This window comes from Ziziphus jujuba, chromosome 1 (assembly GCF_031755915.1).
Source record: "Ziziphus jujuba cultivar Dongzao chromosome 1, ASM3175591v1".
NCBI classification, from domain to species: Eukaryota; Viridiplantae; Streptophyta; class Magnoliopsida; order Rosales; family Rhamnaceae; genus Ziziphus; species Ziziphus jujuba.
In genome coordinates this window covers 553,481-574,997 of record NC_083379.1, presented here as the reverse complement: position 1 = coordinate 574,997, position 21,517 = coordinate 553,481, and the positions used below count along the sequence as shown (strand labels likewise).

The 21,517-nt window shown below is 34.9% G+C and overlaps 3 protein-coding genes across 3 annotated transcripts; 1 reads left to right on the top strand and 2 right to left on the bottom strand.

The window, feature by feature from the left end:
- Positions 1 to 36: 36 nt before the first annotated feature.
- LOC107405889 (uncharacterized) lies at positions 37 to 1,735 on the bottom strand. Its single transcript, XM_016012981.4, has 2 exons — positions 1,385 to 1,735; positions 37 to 1,190 (listed from the first exon to the last, which is right to left on the bottom strand). The coding sequence occupies exons 1-2, from the start codon at positions 1,467 to 1,469 to the stop codon at positions 325 to 327; spliced, it is 951 nt and encodes a 316-aa protein (XP_015868467.3). The 5' UTR covers positions 1,470 to 1,735; the 3' UTR covers positions 37 to 324.
- A 3,064-nt stretch (positions 1,736 to 4,799) lies between these two features.
- LOC107415145 (F-box protein SKIP19) lies at positions 4,800 to 8,003 on the top strand. The gene is made up of 2 exons (XM_016023458.4): positions 4,800 to 5,291; positions 7,052 to 8,003. The coding sequence occupies exons 1-2, from the start codon at positions 4,963 to 4,965 to the stop codon at positions 7,665 to 7,667; spliced, it is 945 nt and encodes a 314-aa protein (XP_015878944.3). The 5' UTR covers positions 4,800 to 4,962; the 3' UTR covers positions 7,668 to 8,003.
- A 4,816-nt stretch (positions 8,004 to 12,819) lies between these two features.
- LOC107415054 (protein kinase PINOID) lies at positions 12,820 to 16,118 on the bottom strand. Its single transcript, XM_016023360.4, has 2 exons — positions 14,879 to 16,118; positions 12,820 to 14,088 (listed from the first exon to the last, which is right to left on the bottom strand). Exons 1-2 carry the CDS (start codon positions 15,469 to 15,471, stop codon positions 13,278 to 13,280), a joined length of 1,404 nt encoding a protein of 467 aa, XP_015878846.1. The 5' UTR covers positions 15,472 to 16,118; the 3' UTR covers positions 12,820 to 13,277.
- Between the last annotated feature and the right edge of the window lie 5,399 nt (positions 16,119 to 21,517).

Sequence of the window (21,517 nt, the reverse complement as noted above, 5' to 3'; positions counted from 1 at the left end):
GTAGTGTGGCCATCAAATTTAAGTATGTCCAAAATATTTCTAACAAAAGAAAAGTAGAATTTCAGTAATGAATTTTGCCAAAAGCAATATCATATGCATCTCTTGATCTAGCTTATGGAAAATGATGGAAATTTGGAATTATACAACTATGTAGGACAGCAACATAATCTGTAAACCTGAGCTAGTAAATTTTGACACGAGCCAAATGCACCATCACTATTCTACTTAATTTTGACACATTATATCTGCTTCCCACTTCTGAATAATTCCAAGATACAAGAGAATTGTGGTGTCCTGTCTAAAACAAAAGGAGAAGCAAAAATTTCAGACCAGGGGTGCCTGTTTCTTGGGAGCGTCACTGCTTGTGATCTCAGAGTTGGGTTTTGGAGAGTCACTTTTCTTCTTCCCATGCTTTGAAATCTTCATATTGAACGACTCAAAGAGATTCTCCAGAGCCGAAATCTCCTTATCAATATCGTCATCTTCTTCATTCCAAGTGGCAAACCTTTCACGAAGGCTACGAACATGGTCAAGACCAGCTTGAGCTTCCATCCCCATCTCCTCCATTGTGGTCTGACTTTTTATGTTTTCCTCTTGTGAATCTTTTAACTTTCTCTTCAAGGATCGGTACCCATCGAGGGACTTGAGGAGTTGCTCCGAAAGAGCCTTGTTTCTCTCTTGGAGAGCTGCATTCCCCTGAGTATCTTCCCCACTAATACTCTTCTTCTCTTTGTGCTCTGCAGCACAAGCTTGTACCTTTGCCAACAACTTGTCATTTTGTGCTCTGAGATCATTGACAAGTTCCTCCAAACCATTCAATTCATGAACCTTTCTAGCAAGCTCTGTTGCTATAATCTCCCTCTCTTTTCCCACGCTGGAACACATTATTTCTAGGCTCTTTCTTGCTGCTAAGCTTGCGCTCAGCTCTCTTCTCAATTTTTCTTTCTCATCGGTTATTGGTTCACTGGCCTTTTTGTCCTTTGGAACATGTGGCCTTAGATCTGTATTGCAACGCCTGAGCTCGGCCCTCCTGCCAACAGATTGAAATTTCTGAATTCTGGCTTTGACATCATCAATGATGCTCATCATTCCGGCCACTCTTTGCGCCTTCCGTTCATCAACATCTTTTGCGCATGCCTCATTCTGATCTTGGATTAGCTTTAGCAGCAACTTTACATTGGTGGCGATTCCTGAAAACAAAGTTAAACAAATCAAATCAAAAATTGACTTCAATGCTAAGATATCTAATTCTGTCATGGGATTTATATACATACATACATATATATATATATATATATATATGTTTCTAAAACAACAAGTTGACAAATTCAATAACTATTCATCCTCTCCAAGGAAAGAAAAAGAGAGATTATAATTCAACCACCTTCAAGACTATGATCTTCTGGCCTTTCACGAGAATTTGCTGTAGAAGGTAATTCAGGAGAAGATAATGCTCGGACCCTGCTCATATTGGCCCAGAAAAATGAAAGAGAAAGTTATTTTCAGGAGAGGTGGATAGCTATATAATTATAGAGATGTAAAGCTTAATATGTTTGAAGATGTAAAACAATATTGGCGTGGACGAATAGAGAAAAAAGGGTATTATTATATATGTATAAATATAATATATGTTTATTCAAACATATATATTGAGAGATCCAAAGAAGAGAGCTTGCTTTTACAAACACTCCCTCTCTTCTTCTTCTTCTCTCTTTTTCTTTAACAAACTTTTTGTTCGCTTCCTCTTTCTAAATTATTAATATGTTTGAGTTTCTCTTGGTCTTAGCTGTTTTGGAAAATGGTTGGTTGCTGGTTGTAATCATGCGCAATTATTGGTGACATCTTGACTTTTTCTTTGGCCGTTGATGCTTTTGACTTTCTTACACAAAAAAATTGGGATTTGATCCTTGTGGTCAAGTTTTCTTATTAAAACCAGTCAAATAATTGTGTGTCAATTTCTAATTTGCATGCTTAAGATGATGATGGCATTGCTTCTTGGAGGTGATTAAATATGATCTCTTTTAAAATCAGGATCTGGGTTCAATCCATTGCGTATGTGTACAAATTAAATAAAAACATTCAAATGGAGAATTTTAATGATTAAAGTTTAATAACATTGCTTAACCAAAGAAGATAAATGATTAATGCAAAGGATATTACATCAACGAAAAAAACCTACCCAACTTGGACATAATATGGAGAATGTATTATAATATATCATATAGGTCTAGTGGTGTTAATGATCCTAAATACACACATGCATGGTGTGACGGTCTGCACCTTTGGAATGGTCTAGTGGCATTTTCGTAAATATTTGAAGATCGAGATTTTCGATTTCGGGCCGTGGGAATCTCTTAAGAATGTCATTAGGATGGTGCATGTCGAATGGCAGGCCAAGATATGAAGGTTTGCTACAGAAAACCCCATTATAATTCCTCGCACAAAGTGATATCTGTTGCTGCCAGAAAGGAAATGACTAAATAAGCTCTTTAGGGGGGTGGTTCGTGTTTGGCTATCCACGACCCCCGGCTCTGGCTTTGAGCTTGGGCTAAGCGAGCCTCCCATGGGCGATGGCAAGCCATGGGGCGGATATAAAGTGCCATGGAGATGGGCTTATGTCTCCAAAGGACAGGGAGTCCCGAGGACAGTACCGGTAGGCGCTATGAGCTGGTATTGCGCGTCACTCCTATGTCAAAGGCTGAATGTAGCATTTGCTATGCCGTTTCCTATTAGCTATGCCAAGAACACACGTAGGCCTTTGTTACAAGGTTGTGGTAAATGTGCCAGTGAGTGGGGGCTCGGGTTCTGCCTCGCTCAAGAGGGTCGAAAGCTAAACAGGCACGAACGGGGCGACACCGTGCCATCGAGTGGCATTCGTATGTGGGCTTCTGATCTTGTGTTGCTACCTTGGGTGGCATGTTGGCATGATGATGGTGTGCATGCTCTAGGATTGGATGCTATTCGGGATGTGCATTGAATAAGGCTCGATTGGAGAGCTGGGTTGCTGGCTAGATCTTGACACAAGGTCAAGCAGCAAGCTACCGAGTGGGCGTGAGGACATCGGGCTAGCTTGTTGGATGGTATGAGCCATGATGATTATGAGAACCAATAGATGGGGTGAGCATCTAGGCTATTAGCCGTGATGCCGGAAAGAAATCATAGTCGCCTATAAGCGAGACTCGCGAGAGTAGTTCTCGTCGGTAAATCTCAGGGGTATACAATTGGTATCAGATGGGTCGATATATGAACTCGGATAGTGAGAAGGCTAGCCTTGACTAGAGAGTCTTGGCGCCGTACGGTTCATTTCCGCTACATAAAATGTAGGACCGTGACACATGGCATGGGATGCGATAAGAGGAAATTAGACTCCCCAGCTAGTCAATAAGAAATAAAAAACAAATATGTTTAGAATCACCAGCCAGTCAATAAGAAATAAAAAATTAAAAAATAAAAGAAAAGAAAAAAAAGTTTGGTTCAAAATATGTTTAGTTGGTTTGTTTTGTTTTTATTTACAAGTCAAAATCAAAAACTTTATCAGAATGAGATAATTATTTCCAGGTATATTTGGTATTTGCTGCAAATATTTGGACTTTTAATTGGTCCAGGCATTATCCTTTTGGTTCCCTGTTTCGTACTTAACTCACTTTTCTAAGCCCACCAAGACCAAGTCTAATAATTCAAAAAAGAAAGAAAAAAGAAAGAACAACCCCATATATACCCATAACCATAAACTCAATGTTTAATGGAAAACATTGTGTGGAATAGTCTGGTGTTTGTTTGGTAATCATCATGGTAATTATTATTAAATCTTCATTTGCATATTCCTTCCGATCATGTTTCTTTCTTGCATCTCATAGACAGAGGACATAAAAGCACTCGTAGGATTGGACACAAGATTTACTGAATTCAATGGATTCCTTGTTTGTACTTCAAAGTTACTATTTGTAGGAGTGGTTCCAATTTAAAGATTGAAGCCGCCCATCCTATGTAGCCGAACAACCTTACAACAATCACTTGGAAGTTCACTATTGAATTTTACCAACAGTGCGTAATTCTGAAAATGGTCATGAAGTAACATCGATAACTAGTAATATGAGGCAGGATTTCATTTTCTCGGAACTCAAACAGTTACTAACAATTTATCAAATGTATATCGTATTGTTACTTGTCTATTGTTACTTTTTAATATATTGTAATATGAAATGTACATTACTTTATGTATCTTGTATATTTTATTTTTTTTACAATTTTTTATACCAGCCAAAAAGTTTTATCATCAATAGATTATGATATTATCGATCGGGTATACCAATAAGATAACAGTTAAAATTTAAGAATTGTTGTCAAAGCATAAAATGACCATCGATGTATTAGGTAGTGCACTTAGTTTACGCAAACATTGTTGCATAACTATAGATAAGTATAACCATCACTATATATATATATATATATATATATTTTTTTTTTTTGTGTCGGAAGACTATCAATGTGCACTTATTTTTCGCAAAAATTGTTGGCATAAATATTGATAAGTGGACAAGTCAATGCAAGCAAAATATAAAGTTTTTTTTTTTTTTGGCATAATTCACCTAAAATATAAAGTTTATATTGTACTAAAAAACATTAAAGGAAAAGAAAAAAGTTTAAATTTATAAGGTTTATTTTCTATAAAAATAATAATTTTGTTTTTTAGATATATATATATATAGCTCGTTACATTATTTTGTTATGGTATGGGACAGTTTTAAAGACATCGTTTTTTTTTTTTTTTTTTTTTTTTAGGTGGCTAAAATAGGATGTTTTATGTAAGTCGTCTTTGAGAAGGTTAGTATATATATAAACAAAAAGGTTGAAGAAAAGATAATCCCATATTATATCGGAGACAAAGGAAGAAAAAGCCCTAATGATATTCCCGATAGAGGGAATTGCAAAATTTCCGGGAAAATCCGAAAACTTTGAGAAATGGAATCATCACCGAGTGGAGTGCAGCAGGAGGAAGAGCGCAACTGGTTGGAGCTTCCGAGGGACGTGACGTCGACGATACTGTCTCGGCTGGGCGCGATCGAGATACTGACGAGCGCTCAGAATGTGTGTTCGTCGTGGCGCAACATCTGCAAGGATCCTCTAATGTGGCGCACAATCGACATGCGCAATCCCGGAGATACCTATGGTATGGACTACGACTTGGAGACCATGTGCCGTCACGCCATCGACCTTAGTTGTGGCCAACTGGTCGACATTAACATCGAGTTCTTTGGCACCGATGAACTCCTCAAGTATCTCACTGACAGGTATTCATTTTTCCATTGCAATTTTTTTTTGGCTGTAGCATAATTTTTATTATTGATTGAATTTGGGGTTTGATTGTTCTTCGAGTTCTGAAACTTCAATAGTTGAACTGTTAGTGTTCGAGGTTTTGTCAAATTTGAAATGTATTGCTCTTGCTCTTGAACTTTCTCAATCTTTCCGTAGCTTTTGGCTGTTCTTTGTGCGACTTTCTACAGGTGAGTCTTTGAAAGAGATTTTTTATTTCTTTTTTTTTTTTTTGAATGCTGCTACAATTTAATAATGATCATAATCACTACGTGTTTCGTTGCGGTTATGCTTCACCAATTTTCATGCACTTTCTTACCGTGAAAGAATTTAATAGTTGAAATTCTTTTTCATTACCGTGAAAATTTGCAATTAAGTATGAAGATAATTAATTTAAGTTTGCCAAACCCAAGGCTAAGACTTGTTTTTGTAGCTGTATGAATTCAAACCCAAGACTGTACTATGCTCAGTTTGGGTGTTTGTATTTCCCTTACGAGTTGTCAGCATCCAATATTAGAATGTTATGATCAACAATGAAGAGAAAGGGCCATTTTCTTGAAAGTGGTGTGATAGCTCCTCCCAATTTGATGCCACATGTCTTTATTAATGGCAAGCTATTGTCATTACGAATGAAAACATTTTTTATTACCCATATTGAGCGTCTAAACAGTTTCAAAACACATTTCTTAGCATTATATATTGTGTTTAAGGATGAGTATTGGCATTGAATGTTTTCTGAAAAACTCATCTGGGTGGAGTTTTTGGTACTTCATATTTGTGTATTAATTTAGCTTTGAGGCAGGCACATCTATCTCTTGCTTTAGAATCAGTGGGTGGATAAGTCTTTTTATGAGCTAAATGTAAATTGTTTTCATTTTTTGGTTGTTCACTATATTCACACATATAAAAGACATGGACGAAGAAGAACAATGTTTTATGTCCTGTCAGTTAGAAGTGCATTAGGAGTCTTCTAAGATAACCAACAAATTCTGATTTAGTTTTCACCACAGAAAAAAGAAAAAGAAAAAAATAAGAGAAGTTCTGATTTACAGAATTGTTGGGAGCCTATAGTGTGTTTTATTTTAAATCATTGCAATTACAAGATTTTAGATTTGTGATACTATACACATACTGAGCCATGGTCAATCCATAATAATTAGGACTTGACATGGGAGAACACAACAATAAATGTTAATTTATAATTGTCTTTCTAGTTTATGTGTGTGTGTCAATACATCAATTGCCAAAGATAATCTCATCGTCAAATCCAATGTGTTTCTCCTTTCATGCCCTTGGCTTATATACAGTTTAATTCATACCCTGTAATGGATGATGCAGTAGGCATCGCATAGGATGTGCTCACATCATTATCAATGGCCACAATTTGTAAGGAAATTCTTGGTATGAGAATGTTAAAACTTTGTAGATGACTTGGCATAAATAATTTCCCCAAGTGGTCGCTTCACTTTTCTTAGAAACTTTTCGTCCTATATGGTACTTGGAAAAATAGATGGTGCATAACCAAGGGCAGCCTTCACTTTGAAATCATGTAACATGGTGGATTTCCAATTCTTATGAATTTCTAGAACTTGTTTATGCTCAAAACCTTTATGATATATATTTTGAAACTTCCCTATCTTCAAATCCATAAGGAAATAAGTTGATTGTGGAAAAGATTATAGCCTGTTGATATATCTGCTAACTTCCTTGGTTATTTTCTGCTATAATCTTTGAACAGATCGAGTATGGTCAGACGCCTCAGACTTATATGTTGCTATAGCATTTCAGACAATGGATTGAGTGAAGCAGCTGCAAAACTTCCATTGTTGGAGGACCTTGAGATCTCATACCACTCTTTGTCAAATGAACCTCTGGAAGCTATTGGGCACTGTTGCCCTCTTTTAAAATCACTGAAATTGAACTGTCGGGGATTCAGACACCCTCATCTAGCGATTGATGATGAAGCAGTTGCCATTGCCAAAAGCATGCCTGAATTACGCCACCTCCAGCTTTTTGGAAATAAGCTGACAAATGAGGGCTTGCAGGCTATTCTTGATGGTTGTCCTCATCTTGAGTCACTTGACCTACGCCAATGCTTCAACATTGCTTTGGCAGGTAATTTGGGGAAAAGGTGTGCTGAGCAGATCAAAGATCTGCGGCGTCCTTATGATTCCACGGAGGGCTATGAATTTGATGCTGGGATTCATAATACTTATGATTATGATGATGATTCATATGATGAAGACTATCCGTCTGGGTTTTCTGATATTGATTTTTTGACGGATGATGGTGAGTATTATGAATTCTCGGGTGGAAGTGATCTTACTGATGATTATGACTTTTACTTTGATTAGTGGCTTTCCATGAATTCGATATCTCTCCCTGGTGATGAAACCAAGTCTGTATATGCTTAAGTGAAGCATCCGTGTTTCTATTTTCATTATATATGCATTTCTTTTACTCTTGACTGTTGCTATGTTGCTATAAGTGAATATCTCACTGGACGAGTTTAGCCACTTTCCTCATTTTGGCTTTTCTATCATCTGTATTTTTTCTTAAAAACTAGGATGCTTTTGTTTAGACGTGTAAGAATTAGATTTTTTGATGGGGAAGGTTGGACTATATTGTATATTATTAAGTTATACTTTTTTGGCTAAAAGTATATTATTAAGTTATACTTTTGATTTCTCTATCTGTGCTTTAATTTTATAGAAAAGTTGCCTCTGCTCGACTTCCCTTAGCTAGGTATTATTTACAGGCATTGTCATCAGGGCTGTGTCCTGAACATGAAGAAGTTATATTGCTTTTGAATTTGATTATTTCCACTATGTAAAAGGTCGTCTATTACACTTTCCGTATTTGGTGGTTCGGCTATTTTAGTCATGAAGTATAAATCGAGTATGTTTGACATTAATGAATCAACTCAGCTCGTTTACACTGATATGATATTTTTTACTTTTTATTTTGTTTGGTGAATATAATTACTAACCAAGATGCCCAGCCGAGAAGAGAGAACCAGTTTCATGAAAAATTTTTCAAGTACCAAAACAAAATGTATGTCGGCTTTTGCTGCCGAAAGCAAATCTCAAGTCTCAAGGTATTTGGAAACCCACATGGATGCTATAAATGTAAAAGACCATAAACGTACTTTTTATTTTCCTTTTCTTTTTTCTTTTTTAGTTTTTATTTTTTAACCTCCAATACAATTTGTTTTGGAATCCTTATCCTTGTCTTGTTATTTCAAGATGTAATGTAAAGGAATATTATGCAATTACGTTATATTTACTTGTATTTATCTTCAAAGGTTTTACTTATTCATACTTTTTTATCTTAAAATTTCAACCAATTGCCACATCATCTTTTTAGATACTTTGGATAGGCTAGTTGTTAAATTGAACAATAAAAGTGTGTACGATAAATTACAATCTTGTTGTATTTTTATATTTTATATGTAAATATGTGACAATAATTAAAAAAATTTAAAGATTAATTTGTACTTCGTACCTTGCTGCAATCTAGACCATTGGATTGGTACGCATTAATACAATTATAACAGAAATCTTCAATATCAACAAGCAAAAAATTATGTTAAGCGTCAAAAAATATAACTATTAAATTTATAAAAGGTTGAATGTTCAAATAAATGATTCAAATATGATGAATCTTAAAATTAAGAGTTTAAATTGTGACATCTTGAAATCATAGTATTACCAAAATGCAATTAATTCAAATTTTTAACTTCATGAAAAGATATTAAAATCTGAAGCCCAATTAATAGATCGCAAGCAATTTACCAAAAAAAAAAAAATAATAATAATAATAATAGATCGCAAGCAAGATGTTGCAGCAGGCCTACACCCTACTTAAAATTCTTGTTAATTTATAAAATTATAATTCTGAGCTTCAGTTGCAGTATTAATAAATGTAATAAATGAATAATAGTTACTTCTCAGAATCCCACAGACATAGACCACGTAAGACTAGGCCTAAGAGTCTCTCACTAGGCACAAGTTACGGTGCATGCTCAGCTCACGTGACCCTACCCTGTTCCTTTGTACCCCCCACACATTTCTTTGAATTTACAATTTTATTTTCTTTTTAAAATTTGTTTACTACTTACAAGGAACCAGAGAGCGCGCGACGCCGTATTAGGCAGAGGCTGAGCAGCCCATGGCATTGGTAATTTTGGCATCTTGTGTGGGGTTCTTAAACCAACGAACGGGACCCATGGAGCCTTATATGCTTAATCAGAGACACGCATCATCATCATCAGCATCCTTTATTCTGAGTTTGACAGTGGATTTGTACGGCGTAGATCTGAAACTTCATGCTAGTCTCCACCACTCTCCAGCTGCCATGTTGTTTTTCCCGTTGACGTTTTCGTTCTATTTTGGGTCAAGCTGTCGGATGTTGATCGATAAAATCACATTGCATTATTGAACCACTCCACACTGTTGAATTATAAACCCTTGATAAAATTATTATAAATAATTATGTAGTTTTAATCCTCCAAGAAGCCTATGTAATATATTTACCAACAAGGCATATTAACATAATCTTAATTTATCCGTTTAGTGCATTAATTTTGCATCCTTAACAACATTATTTGGTTACTTTTTTTTAGAAACAGTTTTTTAACGACATAAGCTAAAGGTGTGAGTGAATGGACTTTATAGGTTGTCGAAGAAATTTGTATAATTTAGTTTTTCATAATTGTTACCTACCAATTTGTGTTGCATAATCAAACCCCGACATGCATTTCACATTGCAAAATATAAAACTTTATGTATCTCTGTGAAGGTAGTCCTCAAACTGCCGTTTTGCTCCCAACCCAACAAATTTTATATGTTATATTCAATTAGTTTGTTTGATAAACATGTTATATTCAATTAGTTAGATATGAAAATTGTTGACAAAGTTTTAGTTGTGTCGTTGTTTTGGAAAATCGAAGTCAAACTCTTTAATAGAGGAGGGATTACCTTAGTTGGCCCCGTTTTAAAAAAGTGTCCCAAAATCAAAAAAAGTCGCCCCATATCTCGTTTACCTATGATTTTTTATAAATATTTATAATTTTTATTATTTGCCTTTTAGGGAAAGAATATAGTAAACAGCACCCTCTAATCAATGTCTACCTTGTGTTTACCATTATTATTCCATTAATCGTAACTAGTATCTTGTTGTAGTAAACAAGGGGTTAAAAGATGAGATCTCGCTCCATATTAATTATTTTATTGACTTGAGATTTTACCAACAAGCTAATAACCACTTTACGTAATAAACATAATCTTGTGCGCACCCCATCATTAGTACTTATAAATTACTCAAATTTAATGGTAAAAAAACAGCCGTGAAAAAAAAAAAAATTAGATGCAAAATCGGGGATAATACATACAATGTCAGAAGAAAAACTTGTATGCAACGCTTGTATAAGCGATGTAGCACTGAGTTTTTGATGCTTAATTTCGAGGTTATAAGCATTACAATTTACATTGCATGTGAAAAATTTATCGTGTGATTATATGAGTAAGTAATATGGTATTGTTGTTAAGGTGTGGGGACACATGGCATGATGGCATAGCATCACGTGTAAGAAGATGGGGGTGGGACAGCTGTGAAGGAGGGTTTGTTTTTATTGTGGCTTAATTAATAAATTTAGTGATGGGGTTTTAAGGAGGGGGTGGGGCTGGGTTTGGGACAAGAAGGGGGACAGTGGTTTAAAGTGAGGTGGGGAGGGAGGGGGGGTCTGCCTGGTTGGCAGGTGGTCACATGGACATCACCATGTGTTGTCAATTGCACTTCCTATTTCTAGATTCCCACCCATTAGTCCTCTGCCCACTTCACCCCCCTCCCTCCGTGTTCCTCACGCTCACATCACCATTGGACTGTGTTTTCCACGTTACATGTCCGCATCCATCTCCATCCCTCTCTATTACAACCTCGGCCTATGCAAAAGCTCACCACGACTTTTTACACGCCCCTTTTTGGGGCTTTGATTTCAACTAATTTATTATTATCCAATCATTTTAAAACCACCCTCGTTTTATATACTTCATATATAGCTCAATCCCACCCCTCCGATGCACCATCATCCCCCCTGTTTCCACCCTTATGATTCTTCTTTTATCCCCACTGTTTAAGAGCCGCGTTGGAGTGGGTCCCTTTCAGTTTTGCTTACTACTTACCACAACAAAAATGGAGGACAGGACGTTTGGAGTTTAGTTTTGTTTGGTATAACTAGTTTGTTTGCTACTCTTATTCCTTAACCACTCTCTATTATAACTTCATTTTGTCACTTCATTCCCAAGATTTTAACCCACAAACTACAGCTTCTTAGCATATTGGAGCAACTGATCGAGTTTATCATATTCTTTCTTTTGATGAACAAAATCAGTTTATATTTGGAGTTTTGAGATTTAAGTTTTTTTTTATGATGTTGTTAGGAAAAAGCATAATTTATTATTTGCAAGGATTGGTCTTAAAAGTAAGCTTTTTTTTTTTTTTTTTTTTTTAAAAAGAATAAATAAATTAAATCATGTGAGAAATTATGTGGAATATATGAAAGACGTACGTCATATAATAGTATATCTTTATCTGAATTATTCAAAACTCTTTGATGTGAGGGTCACTATCATCAGTACAATTATCTCAGCTCTGTTTATTAACAGCTGGTACGAATAATGTATTAGAGAAAATGATACATCTTCCACAATACTGTACATCTACATCATTCATATGTTTTGGATCTTTTGAAACTGTCTTATAAATTACAATGGAAAAATATAAATGACATAATTGCTCCTTGTTCATATAAATTTTTAGTTTTTAATCATTTATAAATTTTATTTTTTATTTAGGTGTCAGATACTTTCTAGGACGATAAAACACTTCCTCTCTGTGAATACATGTAGTTTTTTTTTTTTTTTTCTCAAAATTATATGCAGTTTTGATGCTTCTATGTTTTTACTTATTACAACATGCTAGGACAAATTTATCATGTCAAGGTTTGATGCTTCTATGTTAGATGTGCTGTTATTGTAGGCGGGTTTCAAACATAGTAATGAGTATTATTATTATTATTGTTCCTTAATAAAGGTCAACCAATCGACTCTATGTAACTTAATAAGAACGTAAACCATTCTGTTTCTTAACAATATTTTATCTCATTTATATATACATATATATATAAATATATATATTTGATTATTTCTTAAGCATAAAAAGATTCTTCATCGTAATGGATGACAAAATTCAACCATAAGTAATTACAATAAATGGGAGGAGAAGACCAATCCTAAAGCGAAGCTGCAGACTTCGGCAAACTGAGTAAATTTTTTATAAAGCTAAATAAGTTTCCGATCCAATTATAAAGCCATTAACCATAAAATCCAATTATAAAGCCATCCAAATGAATATCAAATTTATACAGAAACTTCCATGCCCAAGAACGCAAAGAGTTCCCTTTTTTTTCTTTTTTTTCCCACTAAAATATAAGGCCAGGCGTCCTCATTGATATTATAAGTATAAATATTTAATTATTTTTTGGAATGGCAGGTCATAGAGCCGATAATGCCACGTAAACAAAAGGGTTAGGTTGCGCCTAAAGTGCAAAAAAAGAAAATAATAACAATAATAAAAAGAAAGTGATTTGAGCACGTCGTACAGTATTTTCCAAGGTTCAATCCTGTTGGAGTAAAACTCCCCATGCTGCCTTTCTAACATCCTCTTACTGCACCACTACCCGCCTACGTATACACAACGTGTAGCTTCTTTTTCTATTTTTACTTCTTTTTTTTTCTTTTCTCATATTCCAACTTCCAAGATATATATATATATATATATACGTAAAAAAAAAAAGAAAAAAGAAAAAGGACAGCTCGAATATACAAGACTGTCACCTGCCAGTGACAAAATCTGGCAGGGCTGACTCGACACTTGGCCAAAATCCCGCCGTTGCAACTTGGTTCTCAAAAGTAATCGAACGCCGTTGATTGTCTAGTGGCATCAATGTTGGCATATTCCGACGGCGACGTTCTTTGCCTTCTCAGACCCGGGACCTCCGGCGGTGCGAGAGACCGTATTAGAGCCAAGTTGAGGCCCTTGAAAAATGGATGCTTTTTAACTTCAGCGGCTCCGCGCTTCGACCCCAGCCGAGAAGCCGGCTCCTTGCTCAAGAGCCTGGAAATGAGATCGCGCGCGTGGTTCTCAAGCGTGCTGCATGGCGTGGGGGTTGGAAAGGAGAGGGGCTTTTTCACAATGTTTCGCAGGGTGGCGTCGTTGGATGGGGCGGCGAATGGCGTGCGGCCGTAGATCATCTCGTAGATGAAGATGCCAAAAGCCCACCAATCGACGGCGTTGCCGTGGGACCTACCGGAGGCCACCTCGGGGGAGACGTATTCGTGGGTGCCGACGAAGGAGTTGGAGCGGGCGGCCACCGGTTCGGCCACGAAGAGCCGGTTGGATGTCAGCGTTTGGACCTTGCGAGAGCGGAAGAAGCGGAGAGGGAGGCAAGAGAAGGGTGTCAGCGTGGCTGGTGATGTTGCGTGCGCGCGCGTATGAGAATCGGATGGCGTAGCTGGAGATGATGAGGTAGCTGGTGGGGAGGAGTCGGGGGATTCAACGGCTGGGATTGCATCAGAGCAAAGGGAAAGGTCAAAGTCTGAGAGCATGATGTGACCGTCCGCTCTGACCAGTACGTTCTCGGGTTTTAGGTCTCTGTATATGATTCCTAGCATGTGGAGGTACTCCAGAGCCACTAGAACTTCAGCGGCATAAAACCTGTGTGGAATATTATTTTAACCCAGTCAATTCCAGTTGAATCCGCTTAAGATTAACGAAAAGATATTTATTTCTCTCTTTTTCACAATAATTTAAATTTTAAAAATCAATCAATCAATCCCGCAATAAAACAATTTTTTATTCCAAACAATAAAAAATAAAAATAAAAAAGCACAGAAATGAAATTTGAAAAAGTTAATTCATGATCATCAGTCTGTCATACGGTAGCTTGTATCAGAAGGAAAAGCAAAATAAAAAAAACAAAAATAAAAAGTTGGGATTGATTTGGTAGGTTATAATCTCGAAAGTAGCCACAAATGTTGTGATTCTATCGGCCCAATAATGGTAAATTTCGTTAATGGAAGTTTGCGGCTAAGTCCAACAAAGAATCGGCCGGAGCAATGAGACGCAAACTTTTAAAGCGGGAAGTAGTAATTAGAGAGAAAATCGAAAAATTAGTTTGTAAAAGCAAAGGAAAACAAAAAACAAAGAGTATACGTATGTATGACAGATGAGGACGGAAATTGCAGACAAATAAAGCAGACAAGCTCAGTCCCCTTTCAACGCAAGCATATAAAAAAAAAATTAAAAAAAAAATTAAAAAAAAGTGCACATAAAATAAAATTAGGATGGAGAAAATGAAGAATTAATGGGGAAAAAAAATATTGCAGGGCAGGGTTTGCCTTTTATCAGGCATGGTAAAGTAAGTGGAATGAGAAAAATGCAGAGAAAAGACAGAGATAAAGGCAAGAAAGAAAGAAAGAATGTAACAAGTGTAGAGAATAAGTACCTAGAGGAAGATAGAGAGAAGCGTTTGAGAGGCTGTTTGTGGCGGAGAGAATGCAAGTCACCGCCGGAACAGAACTCCATGACTATACAAGAGAAATGGGAGGCCTCGAACTGCGCGTACAGAGTTGGAAGGAATGGGTGGTCCAGCATCTTGAGGATCTTCCTCTCCATTTCGGCTCTGTGGAGCTTGTTTTTGAGAGCCAGAGCGTCCTTGTCCACCACCTTCATCGCATAAAAGCAGGCATCCCGCTCCTCCGACTTTCTCAGCTGGCACAGGTACACCGTGCCGATGTCTCCCGCTCCGATGCGCCGGATCAGGCTGAAGTCCCGGAATGTCAGCCCGGACTTGAGGCCCAACGTGGCGGACCGGATGGCCGAGTAGGCCAAGTCCGACGACCGGTGAGGCTTCAAGCTCAGGCTGTCTTGTGCCTCTTGGCCCGTGCCGGTGGTCGAGAAAGAGGTCGGGATCATCGCAGGCGCAGCGTCGAAGGAAAGTCGGCTGAAACTGCTACAGCTGTCGCTGCTCATTGAGCTTTGGCTTGAAGTTGAAGCCACTGCGGTGTCCAAGTTTAGCTCGCCGTCGGAATCTAACATCTTACACCACACACACAAACCTCAAACCCAGGGCCGCTCCTCAAATCCGTTTCAAACAATCCTAAAGAGTAGTTTACACACTTTCTACACATACATATAATAGAGAGATAGATATAGATAGCGCGAGAGAGAGAGAGAGAGAGAGAGATATAAAGTCAAAAGAGAAAAAAAGAAATCGAAAAAGCGCGGAGAATCGGATAATATAATCTAGGAATAGTAGTTTCGGTAACAATGAATTTTGGTTGGGTGGATGCAATATTTGGAATCGGATACCAGGTGATATCCAAGAAGAAATTCGATGGGTGTGGAAGAGGTGGCGATAAAAGGAGGGGGCATAGCAGCTTAGGTCAATATTTGTGTGACAAAGGGAGATGCTGCGATTTAAAGGAGCACCGCCATTCAACGGAGCTCTGGTTTAAGCGATATACCAATTTCAATATGGTGGAACTTTTCAACTTGTATAGATTGCCAAACAGCTAGCTAATAAATTAAGCCTTTTCAAATTTCTGATGCAGAAGAAAAGCACCGTAGCAGGAAGATAGAGAAGCAAACATAAAATAAAATAAAATAAAGATATAAATTTTAGGTCTTTCTCTTCTCTCGTCTTGACTTGTTTGGGGGGGTGGGGGAGAGAGAGAGAGAGAGAGAGAGAGAGAGGAGGAATGGAAATGATAGAAGGGTGGTTGGGGAGTATTTATGCTCCAATGTACGTAGCTAATTTGCTTCACTTATTATCTAACAGTAAACGTGTATTTAGATATAAAAATGTACAAAATATACTTTTTTTTTTTTTTTGGTAACTCACTTATTTTATATTTATTTTATTTATATCATATATAAGACTTGGATCTTCAATTTATTATTTTTCCGCTAAAATGGATCTTCTATCTTCTTTCTTTTTTTTATTTATTTTTTATTGCTATTTTAATTAACTTTGTATCATTCTTTAATTCTCATCATCAGTATCATTTTAATTATTATTTAATAAATATGAGGATTAGATCTTTTATCATTTAATCTGATGGAAAATGTAAATTACACATAATATGTTATGCAATAAAAACCTATTAATAATCCAACAGACATGGTTATATATATTTTATCTTGATAAAAATAGATTGTATCTTTTAAGAAAAAACCTATTAATATAGCAGTGACACATCATTAACTTAATTTTCTCTTTTTCAGTGATGGATATTATATTTATTTTATTTCTTTAATCATAAAACAAAGATATAAATATGGCAGGGACATTGCATATTAGCAATGCCTGTCCCTACACGGTGGTTATTATGCATAGCCAAGGGGCTCTTTTTTTTTTTTTTTTTTTTTTTTATACTTGCAGTTGACCCCAATTCGAAAGAGTTTAAAATTTTATAGTATAATTGTGTATTATTTGCATGAGGTAGTTTTTCCTTTTACGGTATATTTGTATGAAGTAGTTTTAGAGCCAATGAGAAGGTTAAATAAATTGGACTTTCTGTTTTTTGATGAATTAAATAAATTGGAATATTGAAAGTGTTAGGAGGCCAGTCTAGTCCATAGCAATAGCATGGTCCAGCGAGTGGCATAGCTTTTCTTTCATTTATTTCACCACTGTTATCATACTATTGATTAATAGTATTAAATGAGGTTTCAAAGAACGTACAATTTTATTTTTTATTTTTTGTTTTTTTGGTGAATAATTTGATCTTTTGTTTTGTACACTAAATAAAGGTATAATAATTGAGCACTATGATTGGAAAATGACTTCCCAGTCCTCTCTAGGGCCCACCTGGTAATACACTTACGCACTACCTTTATTTGCAGCCCCTAAAACAAAATTCATCTAGCTAGACATCTTTAATTTCTACAGTAGGATTCTTTACTTTTTTGGAAAATTATCACTTAAATTTATTTATCAATTTTTAGTAATTGATGTTAATTATATAAAAAATTACATTTTCACAATATTATTAATTTGTAATATGATAAATGTATTTAATTTGATAGACATAAAAAATTTAAAAAAAAATTAATGATGATTTTTCAAAAATATAAAATTTTATAATATTTATAGTAAAATTGAAGAGTCTAAATGAAATTTTTCTAAAAAAATAATAAATATTCTTTTAGATAACTCTAAAACTTTTCTTTTTTGAAATTTCGATGTAAGAGGCAAGAAGCATAATGTGATTAACAAGTATATATATATTTAATTATAATTTTTTTTCAATTGTAATCTAAGCAAGAAATCTTTTAGAAAAAGGATATAAATGTCGTATGGGTGTCACAAACTTGGATGAATCTATTTCATGCTATATATAATGGTTGTTTACAAAGGCTCTGGTGTACTTGTAATATTATATATGTGAAACTGTGGTTTGACTATGAGTCTTGCTTTGGTCATTAAATGTTTTCGGCTCAATTTATACAGCACATTAACAAATTACAATTATAGTGTCTCTTTATTTATTTATTATAAGCCGATCTACAAGCAACTAAAAGATCGATGCGACTCATATATATGCAATTCAACAAGTAACTAATTGATGCACTTGATTCCTCTACCTCACGCAGCTTGGTGTGTTCTTCATTATAAATTAACAAATTAACTTGCCTAAATACTATATAGTTTCGCACACCAATATTTCATCATCAAGAACACATCAACATGCAGTACTTGGAAGACTACCGATCAATATATATCTCAATAATTAATTAGTTTACTGTATATATATATTTATTTATATATAAGCAACATGGGTTTTTTTTTTTTGGTAATGCGCAACATGGGTTGTTTGTGAGGCATAATCAACAAACCTATGTATAACTATAACCCAAACTGCCTTTCTTTGATGTTGACTTGGTGTGGGCAACAGGGACAAGTACTAGACTTGCTAAAGTATAAAGACGGATCAATTTTATCTATATCTTGGTGGAAATGCCATCTTATTTACATATATATATATATATATATATAGATGCGAAGCATCATTTGCATATCTATACCGAGCCATTGTCTCGTTTGTCGCTCAAGTTCTTGGGCTAAATAATGATCTCCATCTCCAGCTGAACAATTGGTTTTCATATTGAGTATTACGACAATATTGGTGCAAAGTATCTGTCCGTCAGTCTTGTTTTCCACTAAAGAATGAAACATATATATGATCTCCATTTAATATCATTTTGTTTTTGACCATGTGTCTCAAGCTAACCGGTGTCTCTTACATCTTCTTTAAGGTCCAACTTGTGCATATATACACTCACCAAATCACTACCACGCACCCAAATGCCAAATATATATACGTAAATATATTTAATCATTCCAAGATGGGTAGTGTCCAATGAAATGATCAATTCCATCTTGGACGAACATGATAGTTAGCTAGTATATTTTACGTACTTCTTAACTATCTCTCTAGCAATTACTCTGTTATTTATTCAAGTTTAGATATTTGATCTGCTCCTCGCACCATTTGATTCTAATTAAGTTTCCAAGTCTCGGTATATATAAATATACAGATCGAACTTGTCTGCTGGGAAACATTTTCCAATTTATTTGGGAGGTGTTGGATGTCTAAAAGTCACTCAACAATCTCCATTTTATTTTATTTTTTTAATAATTTCTGACTGACTCGGTTTTACATGTTAAATCTTTTTTTAAATAAATAAAACTAAAAATTTAATATGGAAGAGTAAATCTATAGAGGTAGCCTATTAAATGAAATTTATATTAGATAAATTTCCCATATGCACATCCACAATGAAAATGGAAAATAGGTCAATTTGAGATTTGAGTTAAAATTTTTGTGTTCTATATATATATATATATATATATATATAATTAAATTAAGGCAGAACAATCAAAATCCATTAAAAAAAAAAAAAAAAGGGAATCAAAACAAGGAAAAAGAACAAAAGAAAGGATGAACAATCAATGATATATCATTTGGCCATCGAGTATCGATTTATGTTCCGCTAATATTATATATATATATATATATATATATATATATGAATATATAGGTTCAGCCTATATTAGCCGAACAACAATTATTCTTTTGTCTAGTATACCATACAAAAACAAAATATCCAAGACAAAAAATATATATTTTATTAATTATGTTATCTTTTTAATACCCTCAATTATTTGTAAACTAAAAAAAAAATTAAGGGTATTTTTTGAAATGACGGAAGTTCTATAATAAAAAGAAAAGACGAAAGTAATTAAGTTCTCAATTATATGTTGATGATATGGGTACGTCTTAAAAAGAAGTAGGGAAATTTGATTAGTTATGCATCTAGAGAAGCGTCGATCATCTACATTTTTGTTTCTTTTCCTTTCAAGCATATATATATATATATATATATATATATATATGTCAATAATTTATCATATTAAATTTTATCCTTTAGTACGTACATTCTGCTGTGGAAAACGTGGTATGTCCAACACCTTATATTTTGCATTTCTTGTCCATCATTAATTATGTTGACTTTTAAAATCGTAGCAAATAACATTGAACACCGTTTAGCAAGCAAAAAATAAATAAAAAATGAACTCCAGCAAAAAATATTATCGTACTATATGAAAATTTTAAAGAGAACTATGAATTTCATATGGTTTTCAATAAATATCTTGAATATATGTCAAAGAAAATGACAGAATCAAATCTGGGATAGAAATATAATGATGCTCGACAAGATCAAAGATATTTAGTGATTAATAAAGAACTCTTACTAATTAAACAATTATGATTTATTAATATCCTTAATTATTTGGGCAATATAATAATTTAAAGTTTTGATCTAGAGACTTTTGCAGCTTCCAAATCCGAGCACTAATTAATTTCAAGCTACCAGCGACTTCCAGGAAAAACATTGAAAGAATATACCCTTCATGTGCATTAAAATACTATCATATGATATTATTAATATATTTTCTCATATATATATATATATATATAGATATGACAACTGCATATGTCTTATGAAGTAAATTAGCAAAGCTTTAATTGTAACCAACAAGAAGGAGACTGATTAGATTGATACTAAATACCCACATGGCCAAACTAAAAACACTACATGCATGACATGTCAGCAAGATTGGAAGCACAAAGTGTTAGGGGTGTAACAGTTGGAGCTGATTGATTGGGTGATGGGTCCCAATTGAAGACGACAACGCTCTCTTGAAAACCCCAAATGACTCAACAGTATATTTCTTAGTCTTCATGTATACTATTATGGAGGTAGTACATGGAGATCAATTAAGAAAATGAAAAGGAAAAAAAAAACCAAAACAAAGGCGGTATAGAGAGGAAATTGATGGAAAGTGGCCCCATGATAGTTTATATTGAAAACTGGTGTTATGAAAAAGGCCAGCAAAAAGTGCATCAAGTGGAATTGTTTTACATTTTGAGCCTTGACATTTCTCCAAAAGGGAAGCCAAGAACCCACATTTATGAGTCTTGTTTGTTTGTGAGGTCCATGACAAACTTGAAGTAGGCAAAAGGAAAATAAAAAATAAAAGATAGAAAATCAAGCTTTTACCAATTTACTCACACAAACAAACAAATACATAAAAGAAAGTAAATTGCATCACCAAACCCACCTGGGATCCAGATGGGTACCAAAGTATCATATTCTACAGCCAAAAAGAATGAGCATGAAATTAATTTGAGGAAAGAAATCAATAAAAATTGAACAGCTGGGAGATTATCTACTTTTTTGGTAATATATATGCTGTGGGGCAGACAAGATGATTTATTGGTGGGATATGATAGCAGATGAAAAATCCTAGGGCCCAAAATTCTAAACCATAGAATTTCGTGATTAAGTCCTAATCACACATGTAAATGATCATAATCAGTGGTCAAACAAAATTGCTAAATCCCACTTGGGAGATCTTGTGGGGTCAAATTTCATATATCACTTGTCCTTTACTTCTTTCTCCCTTTGGCATTTTATCTATCATGTGCCTTTGTGTGCTATCAATATCAATTAGTCATAGATAAGTCGGACAACAATAATTTGTGAAGTTAATTGAGCAGTGTCTTGTCCTCAA